The sequence below is a fragment of the Equus quagga genome, chromosome 2 (genome assembly GCF_021613505.1).
Source record: "Equus quagga isolate Etosha38 chromosome 2, UCLA_HA_Equagga_1.0, whole genome shotgun sequence".
In the NCBI taxonomy this organism is placed as follows: Eukaryota; Metazoa; Chordata; class Mammalia; order Perissodactyla; family Equidae; genus Equus; species Equus quagga.
The window spans coordinates 58913647-58939435 of NC_060268.1; the positions used below are offsets into that span (position 1 = coordinate 58913647).

General features: G+C 49.1%; 1 protein-coding gene across 4 annotated transcripts; it reads right to left on the reverse strand.

Moving 5' to 3' along the window:
- Positions 1 to 1983: 1983 nt before the first annotated feature.
- Positions 1984 to 24321, reverse strand: PARP16 (poly(ADP-ribose) polymerase family member 16). Of its 4 annotated transcripts, none has more exons than XM_046653576.1 (7): positions 24263 to 24321; positions 23481 to 23772; positions 11831 to 11968; positions 9382 to 9588; positions 6129 to 6300; positions 4765 to 4906; positions 1984 to 3431 (listed from the first exon to the last, which is right to left on the reverse strand). In XM_046653576.1, the coding sequence occupies exons 2-7, from the start codon at positions 23652 to 23654 to the stop codon at positions 3296 to 3298; spliced, it is 969 nt and encodes a 322-aa protein (XP_046509532.1). In that variant the 5' UTR covers positions 23655 to 23772; positions 24263 to 24321; the 3' UTR covers positions 1984 to 3295. The 4 variants fall into 4 exon arrangements, with proteins under 4 accessions (XP_046509532.1, XP_046509535.1, XP_046509534.1 ...); XM_046653579.1 differs by lacking the exons at positions 23481 to 23772; positions 24263 to 24321 and adding exons at positions 16145 to 16229; positions 18198 to 18209; XM_046653578.1 differs by lacking the exon at positions 24263 to 24321 and having other exon boundaries at positions 11888 to 11968; positions 23481 to 24252.
- Positions 24322 to 25789: the final 1468 nt, after the last annotated feature.

Sequence of the window (25789 nt, forward strand, 5' to 3'; positions counted from 1 at the left end):
TCCTCCGTGAAAAAGTCTCTGCAGCAGGAGCCCCCTGAGCTCCCAATCTCCAGCACCCAAATTTGCCCCTTCCTGGAGCTGGTTGGCCGTGGGGTCTGCCATAGATGTTGGGTTGGTGCTAAACAGAACTGGGAGTCTCTAGGGTGTGTCTCCTTCCTGCCTCTCCATTCCCAGGTACCCAGAGATCTCACACTAACCCCCATCACCCTAGTGCAGGGCTGACTCATCCATTAGGCACAGGGCTTAAAGTCCACATTACAAAAATGTCTTAATTTCCTTTATAATCAGAAGAAAAATAAGTGAGCTTTTAAGTGGAAGAAAATATTTCAGTATAATATATTCATCTTTATACCCACGCAGTCATAAAATATAAACATTTTTTTATTGAGGAAGGGGCCCAGAAGGGCAAAGGTGCCAGGGCCTACGAAAGCCATGATGTGGCCCTGCCCTAGTCTTCCCTCCTGCCCGTGCTAACCCTCTAGACTCCAAAGATTTCCTTTCCCTCTATCAAAATGTACCTGAACGATAGCCCCCCACTGGCCTGGGAGCTCCTGGAGGACAGGACCATTCTCCATCCATCCTCATGTCCCCACCATAAGCTCAGTGCCTGCCCCACAGTCACATGAGCTATCGTGTTCCCTCTTTTGGCAGAGGGCCCAGGAAGAAACCTCAGGAAAAAAGGGCTAGGTTTTAAATAAATGTTGCCTGAGAAGACCTGGAAACTGTGCAGATTTCCCATCTGTGCGGTAAGACTTAGTCCACACGCCCTGTGCTGAGCTCTACTTGACACTCCTCCCACCAAGTTCCCCAATGATCTCCAACGTGTAAATCCGAGAGGGACTGCCCAGGCAGAGTCCTGACTGCACAGCGCATCCGACACTGCTCATCAAGACGTCCTTTCTGGCTTCCATGACACTTTTTCCTCCAATCTCCCTGGACAGTGCTGCTCTGTCTTCTTTGCATGCTCATCTTCTCTGCTGGGCCATTAAAAACAAAGAATAATGATACTAATAATAATAGCAGCTGAAACATATCGGCTACTTGCTCTGTGCTGGGCACTGTTGTGTCATTTCTTTTAATTCTCAAAATAATCCTAAATCTACTTTCCAACCACTAGTGAGAGTGATTTTTCTGAAAACTCAATCTGATATCACTTCCTTGAGTCAAACCTGCTAAAGGCTTTCCCTGGCCCACAGTTTTTAAGGTCTTTTGGGATCTGACCCCTGCCCACCTCTCCAGCCCTCTCCTTCCCTACCCCACCCCCTACAATGTTTCTCACCATAACCTCTTCCTTTGTGACCCTCCTGCCTTGAGTTTCTCCAGGGAGAACTCTAGGTCTTTGCATGTGCTGTTCCCACTGCCTGAAACACTCTTCCTCCACTTTTTGGCCCAACACCAATGGCTCTTTCAGGGTTCAGCTGAACATCGCCTTTTCCAGGAGCCCAGGAGGGCTGTATAGCATGGTGGTTAGGAAACCAATCTGCCAGGTTCAAATCCCAACTGTGCCACTTCCTAGCCATATAACCTTGGGCAAACTATTCAACTCACTAGGACTTCAATTTCTTACGTCATGAGGATTAAAGAAACCAGTACATGCAAGGTGCCTACATGTGTTACTTCCATATTTCCTGACCTTAGACCTTGTTAAGACTCCTTGCCAAGTATTTTCCAAAACTCCTTTATAATATCACATGATGCCAACCTCACTCCTGAGGATGTCTGTCCATCTGCCCACCTTGCCAGACCGTCAGCTCCGTGAGGGCAGGGGCATTTTGACTTTGGTCCTGCTCCTATTTCTAGTGCCCGGCACACAGGAGGTGCTCATATTTGGTATATCAATGACCAGAAATCCAACACCTACTGGATATCCTCGTGATACATGCTCTCCAGCAAACAGCCACCTCGAACAAGGAAGGAGAGGACAAGATTTTTAGCAACGGCAGACACACACTGAGGTCGAAAGCAGTCACGAAAGCGACTTGGTAATTAGGAAAATACATTTATTATTTCTGAAATGTTCCAACATTCAATGCAAAAACCATGATCGTGGCTTTTTTACAACTTCACAAATTATAGAAAAATGACTTTCCCCCTTCTTTACAGAAATCTCCCTTCCCAGATCAGACAGGGCTCCGTTATGGCTGAAAGGGGGCAGGAAGGAGGGGCAGAGAACACAGCCAGTAAAACAGCCGCTCTCTGGGCAGCCAGAGGCTCTTCCTGCACACTTAAAGCCCAGGCTGAGTCCTAAAGACCCGACCCCTCCGTGGGAGGCTCCGTCCACGCACATCCGTGGCACACTGAGGCAGGCTTCTGTCTCCAAGGCCGGCTGGCAGCCCACAGACGGCCTACGGCGTGGCGCTTGTGGCTGGCAGGCCACGGTCAAGGCAGCTTCATGAGAACAGGAACAGGAGGCAGACCTGCAGCTTAAACCCCTTTCTCTAAATCATGGCCAGGAGAGAGGCTGTGGACACTGCCCAAGTGGTGCTCTAGGTTTAGAAATTTCCCCTTTTACTCAGCTCACAAAGATGCATTTGTCAAATAGCTATTTTTTAAAAAAAATCAGAAAATAAACATTTGGTTCCATTTCAGCTGTAATCAGCAGTTGGTAATTTTTAGAAAAAGCCAACTTGAGTCGCTCATTGTTAAGTTCATATTTTTCTTCAGGTCTCTGACTCCCTCCTTTCTCATCCGTGGTTGGGCGGGGGGGTGCTACGGCTGTAGCAGGAGGCTGTTTGTTGACTTAAGAAAACCGTGAAAATGTTTTGCACTCACATACAAAGGCTGATGGAATTCAAAAACGATCCCACCAATTTTTATGAGAAACATGACTGCTCCTCTTGGGTGTCTCAAGTCAAAACAAGGCAATCGTCAGTGATTTATAGTCCCCACTACACATTTTCCGCCTTCCAGAAAGCATTAGAGAAAGGGCCAACATCTGCCAGGAGCGATTGTAAACACAGCACTGACGGCCTGGACACTTTGTTTTTAAATGCAGCAGGACTTTTTCCTTTGGCCCTGGCAGAAAAGCCAACTCCTTAGGACCGTTTAGGGAGAAGCCCTGTCTGGAGGGTGCCCCCAAAACCTAAAAGTGAGAGACCAGGGGTCTCCGTTGACCAGAGCGTGGCCAGGAGCATCATCAAAGGCAATCGATACATTATGGCATGTGAAAATTGTCCTGTGGTCCCCAACTGGCCCCCAGGTTCAACCTGGCTGGATGTGGGGCACAGGAGGTACAGAACAAGTTATCATAAGGCACATGGTCGAGGTGGCCCCCACACCGGGCCCAGAAAGACTCCTATCTCTTCACACGATTCCAAAAGTGTTGGAAAGCTGAGGAGTTGATGACACTCACTAGGAGCAGCAGCAGCAGATACAGGGATATCATGACCGTAAACCAATGGCTGGAAACCCAGGAGAGCTGGCTTGAAGCCCTGCTTAAGGGGGAAAAAAGAATGACATTAGCAAAAAAGAGAAAAACATTTTTTTAAAGTATATGCAACAACTTCTGGCTCAAAGAAGATGAAATGATGAATTTCATCCTCTGAGCGAGCCATGAAATGAAGCTTCGTGCGTGCTCCTTTGCTTAAAAAATCTGGGGCTGTTTGCTCTGGCACCGACATGCCTTTCACCAGAACATTTTCTAAATGTAAAAAGACAGCTATGCAATGAGCTCATCCCGATCCTCTCTTTTACAGCTCCTCATGCACCTTTTATAACCCATCTTTTCTTAAGTAGGATTTTGGTATCTAGAAGAATGACCTTGCTTAAGGTGTCTATCCAGATGGCAGCAGGTGGCGGGTTATTTAGCAGAAGTCGTTTCAGTTTTAGACATGCACACATAGCAATCTGAGCGGGGGAAATCCTCTTAGTCCGCTGAGAGATGATCTAAACCGTCCAAGTGTGCACGAAAGAGACACTCCAGGGAGAAGTGGGAAGGAACGGAATTTTCAAGTAGAAAAAGCCAGATGATTTTAAACCAAAGGATAATGTTCCCCAGACTCAGGAACCCTACTTCCCAAATTTTGGGGCGAAGGGGTAGATTTTACCAGTTTATGAAATCCTAAGTGTGGAACCCACTGGTATGTACAAGCAGAAGTGGGGAGTATTAAAAGTGGCCCCCTTTCCTGTCTTATGTGCTGCTCACCCCCAGGAGAAGCTCTACCATGAGCCCCAACAATGATAAGATCTCAAAGTGACCCCCAGCCCTGGAGAACCCTGCAGACAACCCCCACATCCACTCCGCTGAGATGGGAGGAGGCATCCACCCTGGCTCTTAGGAGCCCAAAGGCCTTGTCGGCTGTTGGTTTTAACACCCTCATTTTAGAGATAAAGATGAAGCATCTCTGCTCCCAAGAGGGGCAGGCAGTGGTTCAGCAAACGCTGTGGGAAGTGACAGAGCTGGGTGGCACACAATTCCAGCCTCTGAGCTTAACCTAATCAGTGGCTTTCAGACTGCAGTCTGGAGCCTTGGTGGCTAAGGGGCCTCACGGTCTAAAGCAGCCAATCTGGCTTCAGTCAGTCCCTCGTGTTATTTGTGTTTACGAATCTCTATCTTCTTTGCTAGAGTACACAGTCCTCTTAGGGCCAGGACTACATCTTATTGGACCTCTATTCCTCCCCTCACAGTGTCTAGCATAGTGCTTTATATACCTGATACACAGCCGAGGTCTAAGGCTGGAGGAAAGGGGGTGCTATACTAAGAACCCAGTACTGTGCAGCCTTGAGTGGTTCTCCTGGGCCTCACATGGGGACCGTCCTTCTCACCTCTTGGGCTGCTTCTGTGAGTACACCAGCAGGTACTTCACACGCAGGAGCTGGTTATTGGTGACCACAAAGTACTTTGGAGGGATGTCTCCCCCTTCACTGTGCTTGATTCTCGCTCTCCTGCGGTCTAGCTCCTTGGAATCTGAATGAGGAGAGTAGAGGGTGGGGGAAATACAATAATAAAAGCAGCAAATTATGAATAGAAACAGGTCAAGCCTCCTGGTCTTTAGGGTGGAGAAGCCCCACCAGGCTGAGGAATGGCCTGTTTGTGTATGTGAGGCAGCACTAAAAAAACAGGAGAAGCCAACAGACAGACAAATAGGAGGTGGAAAAAATGAATAGGAAAATAAGAGGGATACAAGGGGAAAAAACCGAGTGGGGAAAGCAGAGGTAAGCAGCAGATTGATGGCCATAACAAAACAAGAATCTGGGACCAGGAACTGGGAACAGGACTGGATGGGAAACAAGTCTCTTAGCAGGCATTCTAGATGAACCATTCTGGATTCGAGCTTTGTAGAACACTTATCTTCTACCCTTTGTACCAAGACTTGTTTAAAAAACAAAAACTTTTAATAACACGAAAAAGCTTTACAAAAAAAAAGCTGCGTGCCAGCAGGTGTTGCAAGGTTTTGTTTTGATGTCTAATGTCACGGTTTGCAAACTTCCTAACAATTATAAATGCAAATATTCACGCTGTCTGGTTTGAGAGGGTGGCATCAGGCCTGGGCCGGTTCCTCGGGATTCCAGTTGTTTTATATTAGAGGCCAAGAACAGACAGTGTTCTTAATTCTCCTTGTCCCTGTGGAACCAACAGGCCAGTTCTGGAGACGAGAATGACAGTTCTGTGACTCTTCTGTCTCCAAAGGCAAAACCGCAGGGGGCAGAGAGCAAAGAATCTAAGGAACCTCAGAGGAGTGGACTGAGGCGGCCAGCTAGTCATTGACTCCCAGGAGAGCCTGGGGTTTACTCCCCACGGGGGCCTGAGTTGCCCCTCACAGCCTCTGGGGGCCCCGGCACACACCAGAGTAGCCTGGAGGGACAGGATCTGGATACACATCTTTAGCTTCAGTTTAGTAAATATTTATTGAATGTCAAGTACGTACCAGGCTCGCTGCTGACATTAGGCACCCAAGAGTGAATGAGACCCAGTTCCAGGCACTCCCTACCCAGCACCTTGTAGTAAGTGAGATCTTTTCCATCGTGTGTTCAACCCCTAAGGAGACTGCTCACCCCTTGAAGGCAGTCCCTGTCATACGTTGGTTTGGACCCAGCCCAGCTTTTGGTATGCAATGGGCACCCCACCGAACAGCTGGGCCAACGGCAAGAGTATGCACAGCCCAGGTCTGGGCCAAGTGCTCACTCACCCTTCTTCTTTGTTTGGCATTTGACATCTGGATGGTCAATGACCTCACACACGGCCACACAGCTGAGGATGGGGCCAAGGAGGCTGCGCTGCCACCCATGACCGTGGGGGCTATAAATGAGGGCCAGGCTCAAGTCACTGGTGAGGTAGGTCCCTTCCCCGAACAAGGATGTCTGGAATGGCAGAGGTCAAGTGAAAACAGACAGGGCCTGTGAATGCAGGGTTGGCACAGCAAGACAACACAGATCTTTCTTCACCAGAGTTGTACAAAGAAAATTTTCCAGTCTCTTTTTTTCCCCAGCAAAAGGTACAAGGCCACATAATCTTATCACATCATCCTAGGGTTTTTACTAACCACATTCCTATCTGATGGCAGTTTAACTGATTGTGGATGTGGCTAACTAGCCTGGCAAACTTGTAGTTCCTGCGGTCAAGGGTGAGTCAGAAAACCATAGGTATAAGAGTCCCAACAGACCTGAGTTTGAATCCTGCCTATTCCTCCAACAAGCTGGCAAGTTATCTAAACTCTCTGGGTCTTAGTTTCTACATGTAAAAAATGGTGATACGAGTATCTCCTTCAGAAGGTCGTGGATGAAGATTCGATGAGAGAATGTGCAGAAAGCATCTAGCAGGACACCTGGCACATGAGAGGGGTGGACACTCCATCACAGGCTCTTATGTCATAGCATATGTGGTAATTCCTGTTATATGAATGTGTTAAACATGGTTACACTGATGGGCTTGCAGAAGCAAAGTCACACCTTTATATACAGGGAGGGAGGTCACACCTGAGAGGGGAAGTAATCTGAGTCATTTCTTTTTTTTTTTAAGATTGGCACCTGAGCTAACAACTGTTGCCAATCTTCTTTTTTTTTCTGCTTTTTCTCCCCAAATCCCCCCAGTACATAGTTGTATATTTTAGTTGTGGGTCTTCTAGTTGTGGCATGTGGGACGCCACCTCAGCATGGCCTAATGAGCAGCGCCACATCTGTGTCCAGGATCTGAACCAGTGAAATCCTGAGCTGCCGAAGTGGAGAACCCGAACTTAACCACTCGGCCATGAGGCCCACCCCTGAGTCATAGGAAAGAAATGAATCTCCCAGACCAGAAACTATAACCCAAACAGGAAGGCCTCTATGAGGGGCAAGGTAAGTTTTACTCTGTGTTGGTGTTGACCAAGAAAATGTCCAAAACTCTGGGAGGCAGTTCCCTGGTGGCAGGTGCTAACTTGGTGCCCTCCGTGAGGAAGTACGCCAGATGACAGAGAAGAATCTCAGGTGCAATACCTGCAGGCTGAGGCTTTGGCAGGCATAGCAAACACATCCTTTGCCCATGGTAAACATCAATAATCAACCATGATGGCCAACACAAAAATATCAATCATGGCATTCATTCACACTGACTCAGAATCCTTCTTAACATTCCAGGTAGCTGCTACCAATGAATGGAATTTGACATTCAAGTTGAAATTCAATTGCTATTCTTGGGCCACAGTATCAGTATCTAAGAGATGAGCGGACTTAGCTCACTGAATATCCTATGCTTGGAAATTGAGAAATAAGCTACTTAGTTGCACCAGGCTTCCACAATTCTAAGTTGGTTAAGTGAAGCTTAGGGGAAATGAAACAAGCCTTTGCTTGGTCTTTGGGAAGCCCCTTGCCAGGTTAGGTAGTGTCCTCATCTCTCAAAAGCTGACACAGACGTTTTCCAAGGACGCTGGGTGTCCTCTGACGCCCACATCCATTTTCCACTTATGCCTGCCACGTATATACCCTTCCCTAGGCTCAAGAGCCTTGTGCAAGGATGCCATGAACAGAGGTGCACAAGAGTGGGAAACTTGGGGTATCTCTACCACAGTCTCACAGCTTCAAGTGGCAGGTGGGCTCCCTCAAGCAAGCCCCTCACTGAAAACTCAGACAGAGGAGGCCAGAAGAGCATCCCCTTTACCAAAGGACTCTTGTGAGATGCTTCTAAGCAGCAAACCGCTGGGGCAGTGAAGTAAGGGTTTGGTGTACAAGACTGCAGTCCGCAGGCAACTTCTCCAGGCTGGCTCCGGTGTGAAGCGGAGGCCCCTGGATTCCAGTAGCCTGGCCATAATAGTAAGTTGAGAGCCAGTGTAAACAAGCCGGTCATCCTCAGCAAAAACCAACTGCACTAATCAGACGCAGCAGCGTTGGGAAAGTCTTCCTAGCCTTCGGGCTGCATCAGCCACAGCTGAGCCCGTGGCTCATGGAGCCAGCCCCTCAGACAAGGCAGATGCTGCCACGCCTGGGGAAAGGCTGCAGCCCCCTAACTCCACCAGATTCCCTCTCCATCAGCCTATAAAAGCAGCTACTGTGGCCTTGGTGCCTAAAACAGGAAGAGCCCTTTGCATCCATGAACTGGTTCAACCATCTCAGCACACCAGCAGGTGGGTAATGGCGTCTTATTTACGGATGAGAACACTGAGGCTCAGAGAGGCTACGTAAATTTGCCCAGGGCCACAGAGCTGCCAAGGTGGTCTTTTTGGCTTCTGTCTATACTCTTTCTCTTACACCTCACTGAGAGACAAAATAAGTGCCAGCTGTTGACTCTAAAAAATGGTAGGAATGAAGCTCAAGGATGGAAGGAAAGGACCCCTCCTCATCACAAGTCTCAATTTCTCTAAGGGCCAACTCTGTTGGAGTGTCCCCTAGGGAACTGTTTCTCAAATGTCAACGTGCACATGAATCACCCGGGGAGCTTGCTAAAGTGTGTTTTCTGAGGAGGTGGTCTGGGATGGGCCTGAGGCTCCACATTTCCAACACGCTCCTAGGTGATGCAGATGCCACTGGTCCAAGGACCACGCTGAGTAATGAGGGTTGCCACACCTGGGATCACCTGGTGAGCTTTTAAAGCATGCTGCTGCCTGGGCCACTTCCAGAGACTCTTGTTTAATTGGTCTGGGATGCAGCTGGGCATTCGGATTTTTAAAGCTCCCCAAGTGATTCCGAATGTGCAGCCAAGGTTGGGAACCATCTTTAAATCCATGCTTCTCAAAGTGTAATCAGCATAGGAATCTCCTGGAGGTTTTGCTAAAATGCAGGTTCTGATGCAGAAGGTCTAGGGTGGGCCCGGGATCCTGCATTTTCACAGGCTCCCAGGGGCGGCTGCTGCTGGGGCTGGTCTGCAGACCGCACTTTGAGTGGCAAGGCCTTAGTGAAACGACCCCCCAACCCCCACCAGCAAACTCCCCAGGGTTCTGACCCCCGCATGTCAGCAGGCTTAGGCCCCACCTTGTTCAGGTGGCAATGCAGGCCATTGTGGATGATGGAATGGAAGTTTTCTAGGCGGCTCCCGTGGAAGGCGTAGATTAGGTCTCGTTCTCCTTTGGTCTCGTAAAATTTGGCGTTCGCTGGGTCGGAGTACTCGATTTCAAACAGGAAGTCCGGCACGGGGACAGGCATGTGAGAGGTACCAGTCAGCTTTTGGATCTTTTCAAACTTGAAAACATGTAGGGAGTCGCAATTTTATTTGGGAAGCTGGTAAAATATGCTGCGAAAATGGCCTCCTAAAGCATTGAGTTTAACTCCTAGGGGATCTGCTCATGAGGAAAACTGGTTTCATGAGAATAAAGTCATCAATTTGTAAACAGGCTCAGAGCTTCTAGCTCAAGACTGCTTCCCTCTAATAACCTTTTCCCTACAGTAGGCTAACTGAGAAGCATGAATTGCTCCTTCTAACTAAAGATCACTTCTAATTTTCATACCACTTTCACATCTATTTCCTGTATTCCATCTTTACAATAATCTCGGGGGTAGAAAGGTGTGATCAATTGCAAAAATGGCCACAGACTTTTCCTCCCATGCCCCTTGAATCTGGGCTTGGCCGTGTGACTTACCTTCATCAATGGGACTTTAGTAAATATATGGCAAACAGACACTTGAAAAGGGCTTGCCCTTCCTTGTCTGCTGCTGGGAACACTTCCCTCTTCACTGCCATGTGAGCAAGCCCTGCTAGTCTTCAATAGGATGAAAACCTCATGGAGGAAGGCCCCAACTACAGCAGCCATCCCAGCTGAAGCCCCAAACATGTGAGGCCACCCTAGATCATCCAGCCCCAGGCAAGCCAGCCCCAGCCAGAAGAACCACCCAAGCAACCCATGGAATTGTGAAAAGCAATCAATGGTGTTTTAAGCCACTACGTTTGGGGGACAGTTTGTTATGCACCAAAAGCTGATTGATACAGAAAGGTGAGCTCCTTACTAAAGGGCAACAATCCTCTTCAGGACAGAGACCACATCATTTCAGCGATTTCCAAACAGTAAGTCACAGATTAAAGCCAGTCTATCGTGAAGTTTTCTCTGGGTTATGATTAAAGGAGAAGAATAAGGGCAATAGAACAGATACGTTAATACTGACGTAAGGTTGCCACAAGCCTTTCTTTGGAAGAACTCTCCTTTATTCTGAGATCAGGACTATCCTCCTTTTTTGTGTGAAAACATCCTCTTATAAAATGATGATACATGGTGGGCTAATGTCCTTACTTGGGCACAATAAAAAGCTGATAATCCTGGGTGCCAAGACTCCATGTCTTAATGGAATTTAACTGGTTAATAATCAAAAGTCAAGGAGCCAAAAAAATAAAATAAAATAAAAAAAAAGTCAAGGAGCCATTGCCTTATCTACTTTATCTAGTAGGCACTTGATGCCCATATGAGGTATGAATGAATGAATGAATCTCAATTTAACAGATGACAAAAGTGAAACCCAGAGATCACCCAGGAGTGAGCAGCCCAGCCTCGACCTGAGTACGGGTCTCCTAACTCCCACTCCACAGCTCTTTGTTATTTTACCATCCAACACAGATGGCTGTCCCCCCTACACCCCAGAATCCCAGATACCAAATTCTACACCACCTAAGGAGGACTTCTGTCTTTAGCAGGAGACCGTAAAATTGAATGCTCTTGAATTAAAATTGATTAATTAAGTGGAGAACAGTACAGATAAACCCCTGTTGCCACTCAGAGGAGAGAGCACCAGACCAGCGATCTGCCAGTCCTACCCTCTGGTCCTTGTCATGCCAGCCTGTCCCTGGAAGATCCCAGCCAGGCAAGGGAAACCAAATTATGGAGTGTCTGGTCTGTGCCAGAAACCGTATTGGGGGTGACATTCTATCACAGCTCCCTTCTCAGGTAACTATTAATATTCTCAATTTACAATTGGGGAAAAGGCGATTCAGTAATGGATGGAAGGAGGAATCGAACCCAGAGCCTAAGGTTTTCCACTATTTCGGGTTCTACCTCTGTTTCCCGATGACTGGACTAGGCCAGAGTTTCTTAAGGTATGGTCAAGGGTCCACTCTTATGGGAATTACCTGGGGTGCTTGTGACACCCAAGATTTACTGAGCCCTTAGGCATTGTTCTAAGTGCAAACATTCATTCAATTCTCACACCCAGTTCCCTGATGGAAGCATAATTATCATCCCCACTTTACAGATGAGGAAACCGAGGTACTGAAATGTACCCAGTCACCTGCTCAAGGTCACGCAGCTAGGAAGAGGGAGAAGGCAGCTTTGCACTGCCAGTGTGCAAATTCCCGGGCCGCACTCCAGACACAGAATCAGAATCTCTGGGGTCTGGGAGTCTGCACTTTCAGCAAGCTGCCCTGGTTATTCTGGTGCACAAGGAGGTCCCACAGCCCTTCAGCCCTAGGAATCTGTGATCCTGCAGACCAAAGGCTCACCTCTGACTTCCCTGCACTGTGGATTGTCAGGACCTTTGAGGATAAAATCCAGCTCACCAGGTCCCAGGCCCGTTTCTCTCTGTCTCCAGAGGACTGGAGAAGTTCTTTCAGGTTGGGTAACTTGCTGGCATCTGCAAGCTGAAGTGAGGAAAAACCTCCATTAGCAAGGATCCTGGACAAAATGATAACCAGGGGCCCTCTAGTGGTAAGGCAGGCGACTTGCATGTCTTTCATGACATTTCCTGAGAAACGCACAGGTCAACAATCCCCTTTCCAAATACTCCTCAATGCCAAAAGCTCCCAACACTGAAAGGCTGTTTTGTAGCTCATCTGGCACAAAACCCGACCTGAGCTGATGTGAGGTTCATTTAACCTTTATTTCTCCCACTTTGTGTTACTATCGGCGCACTTCGTTGCAGGAATATGAATGTCTGACTCAGGGCTCACCTCGATGAAGGTGTCAGAAAACACACAGAACATGCACGAGAAAACGACCTTCATTAACCTGTTAACTGCTCCCCTAGAGACGGGATAAGGCAGCAAGGCAACTACATACATAACAGGCCACACTTATGGGACAAACGACCCAGAATGGAAAACTGCATGTGGACTAGAAGAAGCTATGAGTAGGGAGCCAGCTGCTGATTTGGGGTTTCCTGAGTGTGGTGACTTTTTGTGAGGACTCTGGCAGCCATGCCTATGGCATTTTTACAAGAGACACCTGCCTTGCAAGAGAGAACATGGGGCTTCATTAGGCCAGAGAAACGCCTGCACCCGCCTGACGGGAATCTCATCTCCTCACAGCTGAGCTGTCACTTTTGGGGGGCAAAGACTAGCTCCGGGACCTCTGCTGGACTGTGCAAGGACTTCCCCAGAAATGAAACACCAGACCCCGCCCTGCTGTGCATGTGATCTGTCCGAGAGCGTTCCCAACTGGTTCCCGGTGTGGCCTGAGACAGGCGTCTGAGTCGGTCACTTGGTCGTGTCCTTGGAGCACATTATTACTTTCATAAAGTCAGGCAGAATCTGAATTCTGAAACATACTTGGTGCCAGGATTTTTGATAAGAGACTGGGGACCTGGGCTAACAGATAGCTACTAGGTATCTGTAGTTTGTGCTCAGAAGTTATCACTGACTAGAAACCAAAGCTCTCCAGGATGGCACTTAAGACACTGCAGACTGGCGTCGTCTGTGAATATGCCTTGGGTTGTACCACCTCCAAGCTTTGCTCACAGTCCCCTGGAATGCCCCTTCCTCCACCTCTACGAAACCAGGCACCCTTCTCTCTTAAACTCTAAAAGACTCAGCCCCTGTACTCTCTCCTCAGATGGCCAGGATGCCTGGAGGCCAAAGACTGCCTTGTGTGTTTTTAATTCTCCTCGTTCCTGGATGTAGTGGACAGAGCAGACAGATATTAATTTGAATCCTGCTCCTGAGGCAAGGCACTGGACCTGGTCCACTATCTCCACATTGGGTTGTTGGGAAGATTAAAGGTAGTAGAATCTCAGAGCCTGGTAGAGCCTGGTCTATACATGTCCATTATCTTTTTTTTTTTTTTTTTTGAGGAAGATTAGCTGTGAGCTAAAATCAGCCACCAATACTCCCCTTTTTGCTGAGGAAGACTGGCCCTGAGCTAACATCCGTGCCCATCTTCCTCTACTTTATATGTGGGATGCCTGCCAAGGCATGGCTTGACAAGTGGTGTGTAGGTCTGCACCCGGGATCCGAACCGGAACGTGAAAACTTAACTGCTGCGCCACCAGGCCAGCCCCTATACATGTCCATTTCTTCTCTTGCTTATATTTCTCCCTGGACAACACAGACACACACCCCCTTTGCTAGGGATGCACTTGGTACTTTATGAATACTAGTGGGTTTTTTTCCATTTCTCTAGAAAGTTGACTGTTGCTGACCTTGGGGGTTTCATTTCTCAACTCTGTAGTTGAAAATCAGAAAAATTTCAGGACCACTTTATTCCTGTCTCTATTTCCAAAGATTCAATCAGTAGCCTCAGACTTCTAATAAAACTATCTCTAGGGGCTGGCCCGTGGCCGAGTGGTTAAGTTCGCGCGCTCCGCTGCAGGCGGCCCAGTGTTTCATTGGTTCGAATCCTGGGCGCGGACATGGCACTGCTCATCAAACCACGCTGAGGCAGCATCCCACATGCCACAACTAGAAGAACCCACAACGAAGAATATACAACTATGTACTGGGGGGCTTTGGGGAGAAAAAGGAAAAATAAAATCTTTTAAAAAAAACCAAAAACTATCTCTACATGCCTCATGGAGCATCAGTGAGGATCCAATTTAAAAAAAAACACGGACGTGTAGATGTGCAAATGTTCCATAAGTGTTGGCGCTACACGGCGGGGAGGCAGAAAGGTAAATAATTATGATTTAAACCTATTCATTGTCACAACAAAGATGGATACAAACTACTAAGGGGAAATTCGGGACTCCTGTTGGTTAGGGGCTGGGGGACGGGGTTGGTCAGGACCCGGCAGAGGAGGTGCTGTGTGACCTGGGTTTGACATGCAAAGGCACAGAAGCATGAAAGTGCGGCGTGTAGTCAAAGAAGTGGGTGGTGACGTGGTTGATCTCCTCCTAGGCAGCCTGGGCCCAGACCTGGGCTCACATCCCCCAGTCACGGTGTGACCCGGGTGGGTTGTATGACCTCCTGTGTCTCAGTTTGCTCAAATACATAACTGAGGTCATATGAGCAGCCACTTCACGGGATCCCTGCGCAGGTTAATTAAGTCACACAGTCCAGAGCTTACAGCACCAGCAAGGCACTAAGTCCTGTACTGCAGTGTTAGTGCAACGCCACAATTGTTGTCGTCATTAACTGCAGGTCGTTCTGTGACACCAGAGTCTAGAGTGTAGGGGAGCGGTTGCCAGGAGCAGGAGTGCAAAGGCGACTTGAGATCAGCCTCTGAAGGGCCTTGTACCTGCCTTGGGGACGCTGGGCTTTCTTCTGTGGGCAGCATAAGGGAGCCACTGTGGGCACCTGAAGATGCGTTCCAAACGGTTTACCCTCAGGGGGCCACCCGCATGGCCTGAAGTGTAGTCCAAACTACACGCCCAGCATTCTGCGGCTCATCTTGGCCTCCCCTTTCCTTCTTTTCTACTCCTGGTCCACACCTGTCATCCCAGAACCGGAGCTGCATCTTCTCTCCCATGATTACTGTTCCCATGACTCCTGTTCTCAAATCTACCTGTGAGCGGCCGCGCTTGCCAGCAGTCCAGACCTGGGCACAGAGAGCCCCACAAGAGGCCAGTCAGCTAAGCCAGGTCCCTTTCAGGGGCTCAGTCTGGGGAAGTGGGAGAGACCCCTCCCAGATCCGAGCCGGACCCCAGCTCTCGCCTGGGCTGCCTTGGGGCCAGCCCTCTTCCAGAGCTCGGGCCCTCCCACTGCTGCCTGACCTCGCAGAGCCCCTGGGTGTCCTGCCGGGCTGCCCTCTTTGTCCCTACTTTTTAACCCCTCAACTGACCTCCTGTATGTCCCATTTCACTTTTCAAGCTACTCTGAAAAATAAATCTGCTCCAAGTTAATAGGATTCTTCCTCTTGTGACCAAAATCTGTCTGCATTTTAGGAGGGCCTTTTGGGGACCAGACATACAAGTTGGGTTGCCAGATAAAATGCAGTCTGCCCAGTTAAATTTTAATTTCGCATAAACAAACAAAATAAATGTTTTTAGTAAAAGTATAACCCAAGCAAGATTTGGGGCATACTTTAAAAATTATTTGTTGCTTATTGGAAATTCAAATTTAACTAAGTGGCCTATATTTTTATTTGCTAAATCTAGCTACCCTCCCTTAACAAGGCCCTTCAGAATCTGGTTTGGCTCCTCCCACAGCACCTCCTGCCACAAACTTCCCATTGGTTCCCCCGATGCTGTTCCTCAACTGCACCATTCTCTCCTCCTCTGTGCTTCTGCAGCTGCCAGGCATGACATTCCACTCAGTCTTCAAGGCCAGCCTAAAGTCACCTCCCCTGTCCCTGACACACCACCACCTCTGTGCTCCTCTGTGCTCTAGGCAGAATCCCATGTTGATACTTCACTCTCTGGGGCCACCTCAGATGCAGTTGGGACAAACACTTCCTGAGGGCCAACCACATCTTATGAATCCTGGAGCCCCAGCAGCCAGCCTAGAACCTGGCCTGAAGTTCAGAACGAGGCAGTAACTACCATTTATTGAGGCCTGATCACGTACCACACACTGGGCTCAATGCTGTGCACGCGTCATCTCGTTTTATCCTCACAACAGCACATTTTAAAGGGGAGGAAACTGAGGCTTGGGGAGGTTAAGCACCTTGCCTAGGGTCGCACAGCTACTCAGTGGCAGGGACATGCAGCCAGGTGGGCGGACTCCAGAGTCCATTCTCTGTGATTCTTTCCTATCAAATCAATGAAGAAATTTATAATGGGATAAATATTTTAACCCAAGAAGCAATTCTAGCAGAACTTTAAGAGGCTGCTGGGGAAGCTTCAGGTATGTTTCTGGAGTCTCCTATCCCAGAATAATATATACAACCAATATATACAACCAAGAGAGCTACTGGCTGTGCCTAAGCCCTGTCAAAGGAGGGGAGAGAGATGCACGTAACACTTAGTATGGACTAGGGTCAGGAGACAGAAAACCTCCATCTAGACAAGTTATGAACCACGGTTCATGACAGCAGAAGGCACTTACCAGCAACTGAAGAAGCGTTCAGGAGGAAGGCAGGCATTTCTGGGGTTGGCGGTGGGGGGAAGCAGAGGGAAAGGTTTACAGAACAGGTAGGATGGAGTGGGACCTGGAGTGATGAGGAGGACTTTAAGAGGCAGAGAAAGCACTCTCAGTGGGAAAGAGCATGGCGGAGGAGCAGAGAAGTGAACAGCGCCTGTTCTAAAAGGTGGTCCCAGGCTCAAATGCCCCCAGGGCCAGAGAGGGGAGGAAAATGAGTAAGCGGGGAGTCAAGGAAAGAGTGGTAAGGACTGTGTTGAACTGGAGACCCCAGGCCTAGCAAAGGGCCCAGCCACCAATCCCCCAGTTGCAGATCCAGCTCGTTTCTACCCAAGGGTGACCTCCACCCAGGCTGCAGAGCCTCAGATGTTTTTCTTGTTTGAAAAAGAAATCAGTAAGCCGGGGGTATTTTGGTTTTGTTTTGTTTTTTAATTTCCCAATTTCTAAAAGGCTAGAGGACAAACAAAACCTGTCAGACCACACTTTTGCAGCCTCCGCTCTGGGGAGTAAGAAAAGATTCAGCCAGAGAAGCGGGTGGGCAGCCTGGGTGAGGCCCGAATGATGGGCAGTGCTGGGCAGCCAAGGGGCTTGAGAAAGGAAGTCTCTGGGAAAGAGGTGGTTTGAGTGACTGAGAGACCAAGGGGGAGGGAACCAGCAGGGGCAAGCAGAGGACAGAGAGGACCAATGACCCCGGAAGGGGACAACTCAACCTCCTTGCTTTGAGTCAGGAGGTGACAGGACAGCCCAGTGGATAGATTCCAACCACCCAGATCATAATCTCCTGAGGCGGCCGAGGAATTTATGTTTACAGCAGTTGCCACTTGTTGATTCTTATCACCAGGAAAAGGTGGGGATATTCAGGCTTAGATATGAAGCACTGTTGTCCTAGAAGGGCTGGCAGCAGGCAAGAGAGAACATCTGAAAGAAGTCCTTGTCTAGGAAGACTCCAGAGGTCACAATTACTAGATGTGGGTGGAGGTGCTAGAAGGAAATGAACCAAAGGTACAGCCAAGATAACCAGCCTTGGGGACCAGACAGAGTGACACCTGAACAGTGGGGGGGGTGGGATGGGTGGAACCAATGGGCTGCTGAGATGAAGGCAAGAAAGGTGACACCACAGTTACATACAGGTACACCTTGCTGTGCACAAGTCTAAAGGATGGAAATCCAGATTTACTAAAACAGATTGGGGGTGAGAGTCTACTTTACAAGCGTTCTCATCACAAAAAGAGTCATCATGGGGATCTTAGAAAGGAGTGGCCTCCACCCTGGCTACACGCTGGCATCACCTGGTGGTCTGCCACCAGCACATCTACTGATGAGCTGATGATGACAGAGACAGTAATAGAACCTATGTTGCTGAGCCGTTAGGAAGATTAAATGAGTTACATGTAGAGCCGGCTCAGAAGAGTGCCAGGAAGTGCGATTAGAAGTGTAAGTGTTAGGGACCGCATTATTATTATTAATCAAATCTCCCCCTCTACTGCTCCCCGATCTGAGGAGAGGCCTGCATTTCTGGGATGGTTGGGAAGGGAGGAGGTGGCTTGTACTAGAAGGATGATCCCACCCCTGGTCCTCCACATCACCGTCCCACAGGCTGAGATTTTTCTAGCCACATACCCACCAAGAGCCACATTACCTTATATGTATGTCTGTGTCCATATCTTTTTATATCTGTATGCTTCCCCCGCCCCCCTCATTTTTTAGATACCGTCTTTGAGAGCAGGGAAATAAAAAGGCAATCTGAGGGGCTGGCCCCATGGCTGAGTGGTTGAGTTCACGTGCTCAGCTTCAGCGGCCCAGGGTTTTGCCGGCTTGGATCCTGGGCACCGAGGACATGGCACCGCTCGTCAGGCCATGTTGAGGCAGCATCCCACACACCACAACCAGAAGGACCTACAGCTGGAATATACAACAATGTACTGGGGGGATTTGGGGAGAAAAAGCAAAAAAAAAGAAGACTGGCAACAGTTGTTAGCTCAGGTGCCAATCTTTAAAAAAAGGTAACCTGAGAGACTATGAATTTTACCTCAAGATATCAAGTATATACCTACATGGACACTTATTGACTAGACTGAATCTAATTGTTATCATTTCCTCACCACCCAGCAGCTGGATGCTCAGGAAAATGATGAATTAATAGGAAAATTTTAAAACTACATATTCTCTGCAAATGAACAAAAATCCCAACGCCCAGGCTCCAACTCAAACCAATTAAATCAAAATCTCTAGAGGGGGCCCAGACATCAGTAGTTCTTAAAGCTCCCCAGGTGATTCCAAGGCAAGCCAAGGTTGAGAGCCTTGTAAATTCGAAGGATCTCTGGGGCTGGCCCTGTGGTGCAGCGGTTAAGTGCACACGTTCCACTTCAGCCACCCCGGGTTCACCGGTTTAGATCCCGGGTGCAGACATGGCACCACTTGGCAAGCCATGCTGTGGTAGGCGTCCCACATATAAAGTGGAGGAAGGTGGGCATGGATGTTAGCTGAGGGCCAGTCTTCCTCAGCAAAAAGAGGAGGATTGGCAGTAGTTAGCTCAGGGCTAATCTTCCTCAAAAAAGAGAGAAAGAAAAAGAACGATCTCTGTTCTCCCCCAGGAAATGTCAATACCCAATTTCTAATCTGGAAATAAGCATACAAAGCCTTCCTTAGATTTGTTAGACTTCGAGCCAGCAATTTCATCTTTTGGAATTTATCTCAAGAAAATAACTAGAGATATAAACCACAATTAACATAGAAGGATGTTTATCGTAGCATTATTTATAAGAGCAAATTTGTTAAAATGTGAAAGAACCCAGAGGAAGGACTCCTAACTGCTTGGGGAGGGGGCACAGAATAAGATGAAGTTCCAGCCGGGTCTCAAAGGATGAGGAGCGTTTGCCTGGACAAAGAGGGGGATGGCATGGAGAGGGCAGGCACACCCTGGGGTCAGGACAGAGAGATGCTCATTCACGTTTTTAACCCAGACACTGAGAAGTCAGCTTGTCTAGACAGTACAAGCCAGAGACCAGAACCAGAGAGTCAATTAGAGCAGTCTGGCCCCCAAAATAGTGAATGGGAACAGGGTTGGCTAGATGCAGTGCTTCTCAGACTTCACTATGCACACAAGTGCCTGGGGACCTTGTTAAAATGCAAATCTTGGGCCTGCCCAGTGGCATCATAGTTAAGTTCTCACACTCTGTTTCAGTGGCCCTGGGTTTGCAGGTTTGGATCCCAGGTGGGGACCTACGCACCGCTCATCAAGCCATGCTGTGGCGGCTTCCCACATACAAAATAGAGGGAGACTGGCATGAATGTTAGCTCAGGGACAATCTTTCTCAAGCAAAAAGAGGAAGATTGGCAATAGATGTTAGCTCAGGGCCAATCTTCCTCACCAAAAAAAACCAAACAAACAAAAGCAAATCTTGATTGGGTAGGTCTGGGATGGGGCCTGACATTCCGCATTTCTAACAAGCTCCTAGGTGATGCTGATATTGCTGGTCCTCAAGCACACTGGGTGGCAAGGGGTTGAATTAACACAAAGAAGCCATTCCCGCCCACCTCCCACCCCAGAAAGGGTCTACAGACTAATGGAGAATCAGAGCATGATGTTTTCTAGGAGAAAAACAAAACAAAAATTTTACAGCTGTGATGTCAATGATAAGATTCTGTGTCAAGACTCAAGAATGTCAACTGTGCACAGGATAGCTCAACCTGAAGTTTGGGGGCCAATGGTCAGGGCTATCAGACATCCCAAGAATGCTACAGATTCTCTGATCTGATAGGAACTTAGCCAATCCTTGTCCCAAGGAACAGAGTCAGAAACTCTCATCTCAGCCTGGGCAATCAGCACATACCCAACTGATTCCTCAAACATCCAATAAGCACCTTCCTGGCACCAGGAATACAAAGAACTTCCAGTGTAAAATCGAAGAGCTGACTCAGAATAGAAATGTCCTCAAAACAAGGCACCTGGGAGATGATTTGGGACTCTGGGGGCTGTGAAAGAATAAGGCCAGAACCATACCTAAAACCCAGAGCTTGGTTCAGCAGGGGGCATTCTCAGGAAACAACTGTTAAAGTGATTCAGGCCAGAGCTCTAATTTTTGGAAACTACAACACCTGTGTTACAGGTGTGTCATGACATCTCATAGTACGGAGGAAATTAATTAAAAATGGCTGAAAATGACACAACGTTTCACAATTACTTCCAAGTGCTGTTAGCCAAACAAACGAAACGAAAAACTTTTTAACAGCTCCATACCTTCCTTCTTCAGGTAACCACAAAATGATCAAGAAGGGTAAGTCCAGACCGGATTCCCTTTTAAAAGTTAACGTCTGAGTCAGATACAGGTCCAGATGCCAAGTTCTCTGCATCTTTTCTGTAACTCATGTGACACGTAGCAAAACGAAACCTAACGTGTGTTTATCTAAGAATGTGTGCATGCCTCCCGAGGCCACGCCAGGCCCTGCCTGGTGAGCGCCTTCTCGTTAAAGCCATGCCTCCAGACCGCCAGAATCTGTGCAGCCTGAGCTGGCTTCCCTCACAATGGCGCCCAAGAAGGAATATGGCAAGAGAACAGCGTAATAAGAATCTGCCTGTGCTTCTCCAGTGGCCCTTGAGAGAAAGTGTGCACTGCCTAGCACTGGCACAATGAGCCCTAGGTGAAGGACAGTCTGTCCCCAAAGAGGAGGTGGCTATTTGGGGCTACCTGAATTGCTGATGCTCTCCCAAGCGATTACAGGTATGGAAGAAAGGGTGTGCCCCAAACTGAGAGCCCTGATATCTATAGGGAGACATGTGGCACATGGTGAGTTCTATCAGGGGACACTTTTACTTTTATGGTATCATTTGAAATTCTCATAACAAGAATATATTCAAACATTACTTGCATAATTAAAACTAAATTTTAAAAAAGCATGATAAAAACAATTCCAAACTCCCTTTACATTTATCCCATAGTCATCAAACAAACCCAATTCTGTTTGCCAAAAAGACCTTCCAGTAGAAAGCAAACTCATTGAGCATTCTAGTCCACTTGAATGTTTCTTGGCAAAAAATAATAAAGTGCATCGTGGGGCACCATCTCTGGTGAGTTTAGTCTCTCCTCCTCTGACTGTTCCTCCTGAACAGATCCCTCTCTCACCATGCCACCACAGGGCTCTTTCAGAAATGCATCCTAGACCTCACCAACACCCTCCCCTGCCCAAGCATAAAACCCACACATCTTGGCAGGACATGTCCAACCCTGTGAGCTTCAGTTGGCTTCACCTCTTCCTGCTCCCCATGACAGGCACCTACAGTACAGACTTGTCCTTCTTGGCGAGCTCCTGGCTTTCTGCCCATCCTGCTACTCCTCCTGGAATACCACTTTCCTCCTCTCTGCTCTTCAAAATCCTCCACATCCCTAGGGAGTTGGCATGACATCAGTCACTGCCCCTGGTTAGTGCTCCCTGACCTCAGCCCACTGCTAACAGCTGGGGTCCCTGCTCTGGGCTTCCATGTTGTATGTCTAGGGCTTACCCCACAGTACAGCTGAGCACACTGTTAACCTCTCCTTGGGTCTGTAATTCTGTACCCTCAGCACCTAGACCACAGCAGGAGCTCCATAAATATCTTTGACAAAACTGAAGGAAGTTTCATCCCCAAGGCTCTGATATCAAGAACTTACAAAACTGAATATCTGAATTTGCATAACAAGCCATGGGTTTGCCTCTTTCTCCAATCTCCCACTCCCTGTACCCTGAAACATCTGTGTACCACAGTCAAGGCCTGAGGTGCCCTCAACACATCCCTAACCTGGGCTGCAATGGACCGGGTGGGCTCAGGAGGCTGGGCCTTGGTACCTTTACCTCCTGGGAAAGATAGCAACACGGGAACCCAACAGTGACCACCTCATCGGAGATCATTCTAAACATCTCTTGATTCTAAATATCTCCTTTAATCTGTTAACATGGTTTATAACATTAATTGATTTTCTAATGTTGAACTAATTTTGCATTCCTGGGATAAACCCACCTGTTAATGAGGAATTATTCTTTTTATACATTGCTAGATTCAGGATCCTAATATTTTATAAAGGATTTCTACATTTATACTCATGAGTGACATTGGTCTATAATTTTCTTTTCTTGTATCATCCTTATCAGATTTAGTATCAAAGTTATACCAGCCTCTTTTTCAATACTCTGGAAAAATTTATTTGAAACTGAAATTACGTATTCCCTCAGTGATTGGTAGAACTCACCAATGAAACCAGCTAGGCCCAGAGTTTTCTTTGAGGGAAAATCTTTGGCTACTAATTCAATGTCTTTAATGATTACAGGCTGTTTCAATTTTTTGTTTCTTACAAAATCAATTTTGGTAAGCTATATTTTCCTAGGCAATTCCAAATATTTGGATTACATAAAAAGATAACTGATATCTGACCGGAATGCTGACCCTGAGGTGAACGAACCCTGCAAGAAATTAAGTGCCTTGGGAATCATCAGAGAAATAACAGCTCACATGTGTACTGTATGTTACAATTTATAAAAGTACTACCCATATGTTACCTTATCTGAAGATGGAGCTGTGGGTGGCTTTGGTGACTTGTATTGTCTAATTATTTGCCAAGGGATGGATAACTTCCTATTTAGCAGAATCAGCTGATTTCGATCAACATCTTATGGCTGGTCAAGCTGGGAAATTATGTGGTGGCCTATGCAACTACTGAAGTCCTCACTTCAGTCCTATGAGTCACCTGTCATTAACAAGAGGAAGCAGCCACCAAGTGCCTTGGGAGTGTCAACATTAGGGCGTCGGGAGTGTTCTCAGCTCATGGAAACCGTCCCCAAGGCCAGGCTGGGAATGGAAAGCGTGGGGGCTGGCAAGTTTACTAACACGGGTTCCCCAGGCCACGTGTCCTGGGACGGAGTGGGCAGCTCCAGGGAAAAGCGCACTCACCAGGGCCTCAAAGTCCTTGCAGTCGTGGCGGGCATAGGACGCGGGGAAGGGCCGCAGCACCGAGTCGCGCTTGTAGCTCTGCAGGGCCGAGGCGAAGAGGCTGCACCGGAGGTCGGCGGCCAGCACGTCGCGGCCCGCCGCCTCTCGGACGGCCGCCCTGCCCGCGGGCTGCATCCCGGGTCTCCGCGCGTTGCCGGGGAACACGCGCCGGTCAGGGTGAGGGCGGTGGGCGCGGGGCTGGCCCCTGGGACAATGGGCCAAAGGGGACCGGATTCCCAGGCCTGGGGTGGAGCTAGGCAGAGGGATGAGATGACAGGGATGAGAAGGTGTTGACTAGTGTCTTCTGCGGGAGTCCGGGCCGGGGCCCTCGCTGCCCGGGGAGACCGGTCGATGGAGGCGAAGGAACTGGACAGGACCGCGGGTCAGCGCGGGGGGCTGGGCCTGGCGATAATGGGGCCGGGGGATCCCAGGCCTGGAAGGGGGCTGTGACATGGGATGAGATGACAAGGGTGGGAACGTGCTGACACGTATCCTCTGCACTGGCCCGGGGCGGGGGACGCCCCCGGGAGGAACCGCGGGCAGAGCTCCCTCCCCGCGCCCGGCGAGGCTGCGGCGTCGCCCGTGCCTTCCTGTCCCGCCCTCGGCCGCGGCCGCCGAAGCCCCGGCGCTCGCCCGACTGCCCTCGGCGCTGCCTGCGTGCCGCCCGCAGCCACGTCGGCTCACGGTGCCCGGGCCGCCGGCCGCCGGCCGCCTCCCGCGCCCCGCCGCGCGCCCCGGCCTACCTCCCTCCCGGCCGCCGCGCTCCCGACGCCGCTCCGCACTCCGCCCAGCCCGGCCGAGGGCCCGCCCCTCCCCGCTCCCGCCCCCTCCCCGCCGCGGCTTGGGCCGCCCCAGCCGGGGCCGCCGGGGCCCCCCCCCCCCCCCCCCCTCGCCCCATGCGAGGTGTGCGCCCAGGCGCGGTCACCCACGCCACTGCGTGGCACGCCCCCCACCGTAAAAACTGACCCAGGCGCCCTTTTGAGCCGCCCTTGAACTTGCCTTTGTCCCAGCTCCGCGGAGCAGTAGTTCTTACTGCTACCTACTGCCTTCCTCTTGAACGGTTTCCCTCCAAAACTGGCTGTTCAGGAGCCCTTTAACACCCAGGGAAACTGAGGTTTAGAGTGCTGTAATGCTTGCCCAAGGTCCCACAGCCAAACGGGGTGACTCTGGGATTCATACCCAGATCTGAAAGCCAAAAGACATTTCCTCTGCCTTTCAGCCTCTGGAATTTTTTGCATTGCTAAATTCTCCGGCCTCTCAGTGAGATGTCCCAAGATCCTCCTTTGGGGCCTTCTCTGAGAGGGAGCCAGGAGAGACAAGTAATGGGGGAAGGCAGAGAGGAGCTTTAACGTAACTGTGCGGAGGGAAGGAACTAGACTCCCATCGTCTCTCCCTACTCTGAGCCCCATTAGAGAAAACCCCGCAGTTTGGCCTCATGGTCACATGGAAATCTAAGCACAGGTCATTGCTAAATTCCGAGACCAGGAAGCCCCCTGACTCCGGGGCCGCACCCCCACACCTCAGGATCGTCTAAGGGAGGAACTTCCCCTCCTTCCATATCCAGGCTGAGCTCAGCCCTGGGCTCAGAGGAGAGGTGGTCCATGCCAGTGGATGATATGTATGACTTTGGGAGGAAGAGCAAGACTGGACCCCCAGACAGCACAGAGCTTCCCAGGCCAGGCAGTAAGTGCATGCTGCTCCCAGAAGTCCACATCAAACCTCTGGTTGCTGTGAGGCCTGGACTGATCCAGAAGCACCAAAAGGCCACAAGGCTCTTGGACAAGGCTCCTAGTTCCCCTAAAGTTTTGAGGGCCTCATGGGACCCAGGAACTGGAACATGGCTACTGAAGCTCAGGCCCAGAAAGGCAGAGCTCACAACAGTGGGGCAGGAGATAGGAACCAGCCCTCATTCCATCTCTTCTCCGCTGTGGGCCCTTCGACACGGCTACCTCCTTGGCCTCCAGTATTGTTTGTTGGATGAATGCATGAAATTTGCTTCTCTGAATATGTTTTCTCACATGTGAAACAAGAATCATAGTGAAAATATTCACATCCCAGAGGGCATGGAAAGGCCTCCGAGGATGCAACCCTCAGGGTCCAGGAGTTCTAGAGAGCAAGGTGGGTTATCTAGTTCCATGTCACTGTGTTGATTTCCTTTTTTTATTTTTTAAAAATAGCTTTATTGAGATATAATCTACAGCCCTTACAATTCACCCATTTACAGTATACAACTCAGTAGTTTTCAGTGTATTCAGAGATATGTGCAACCA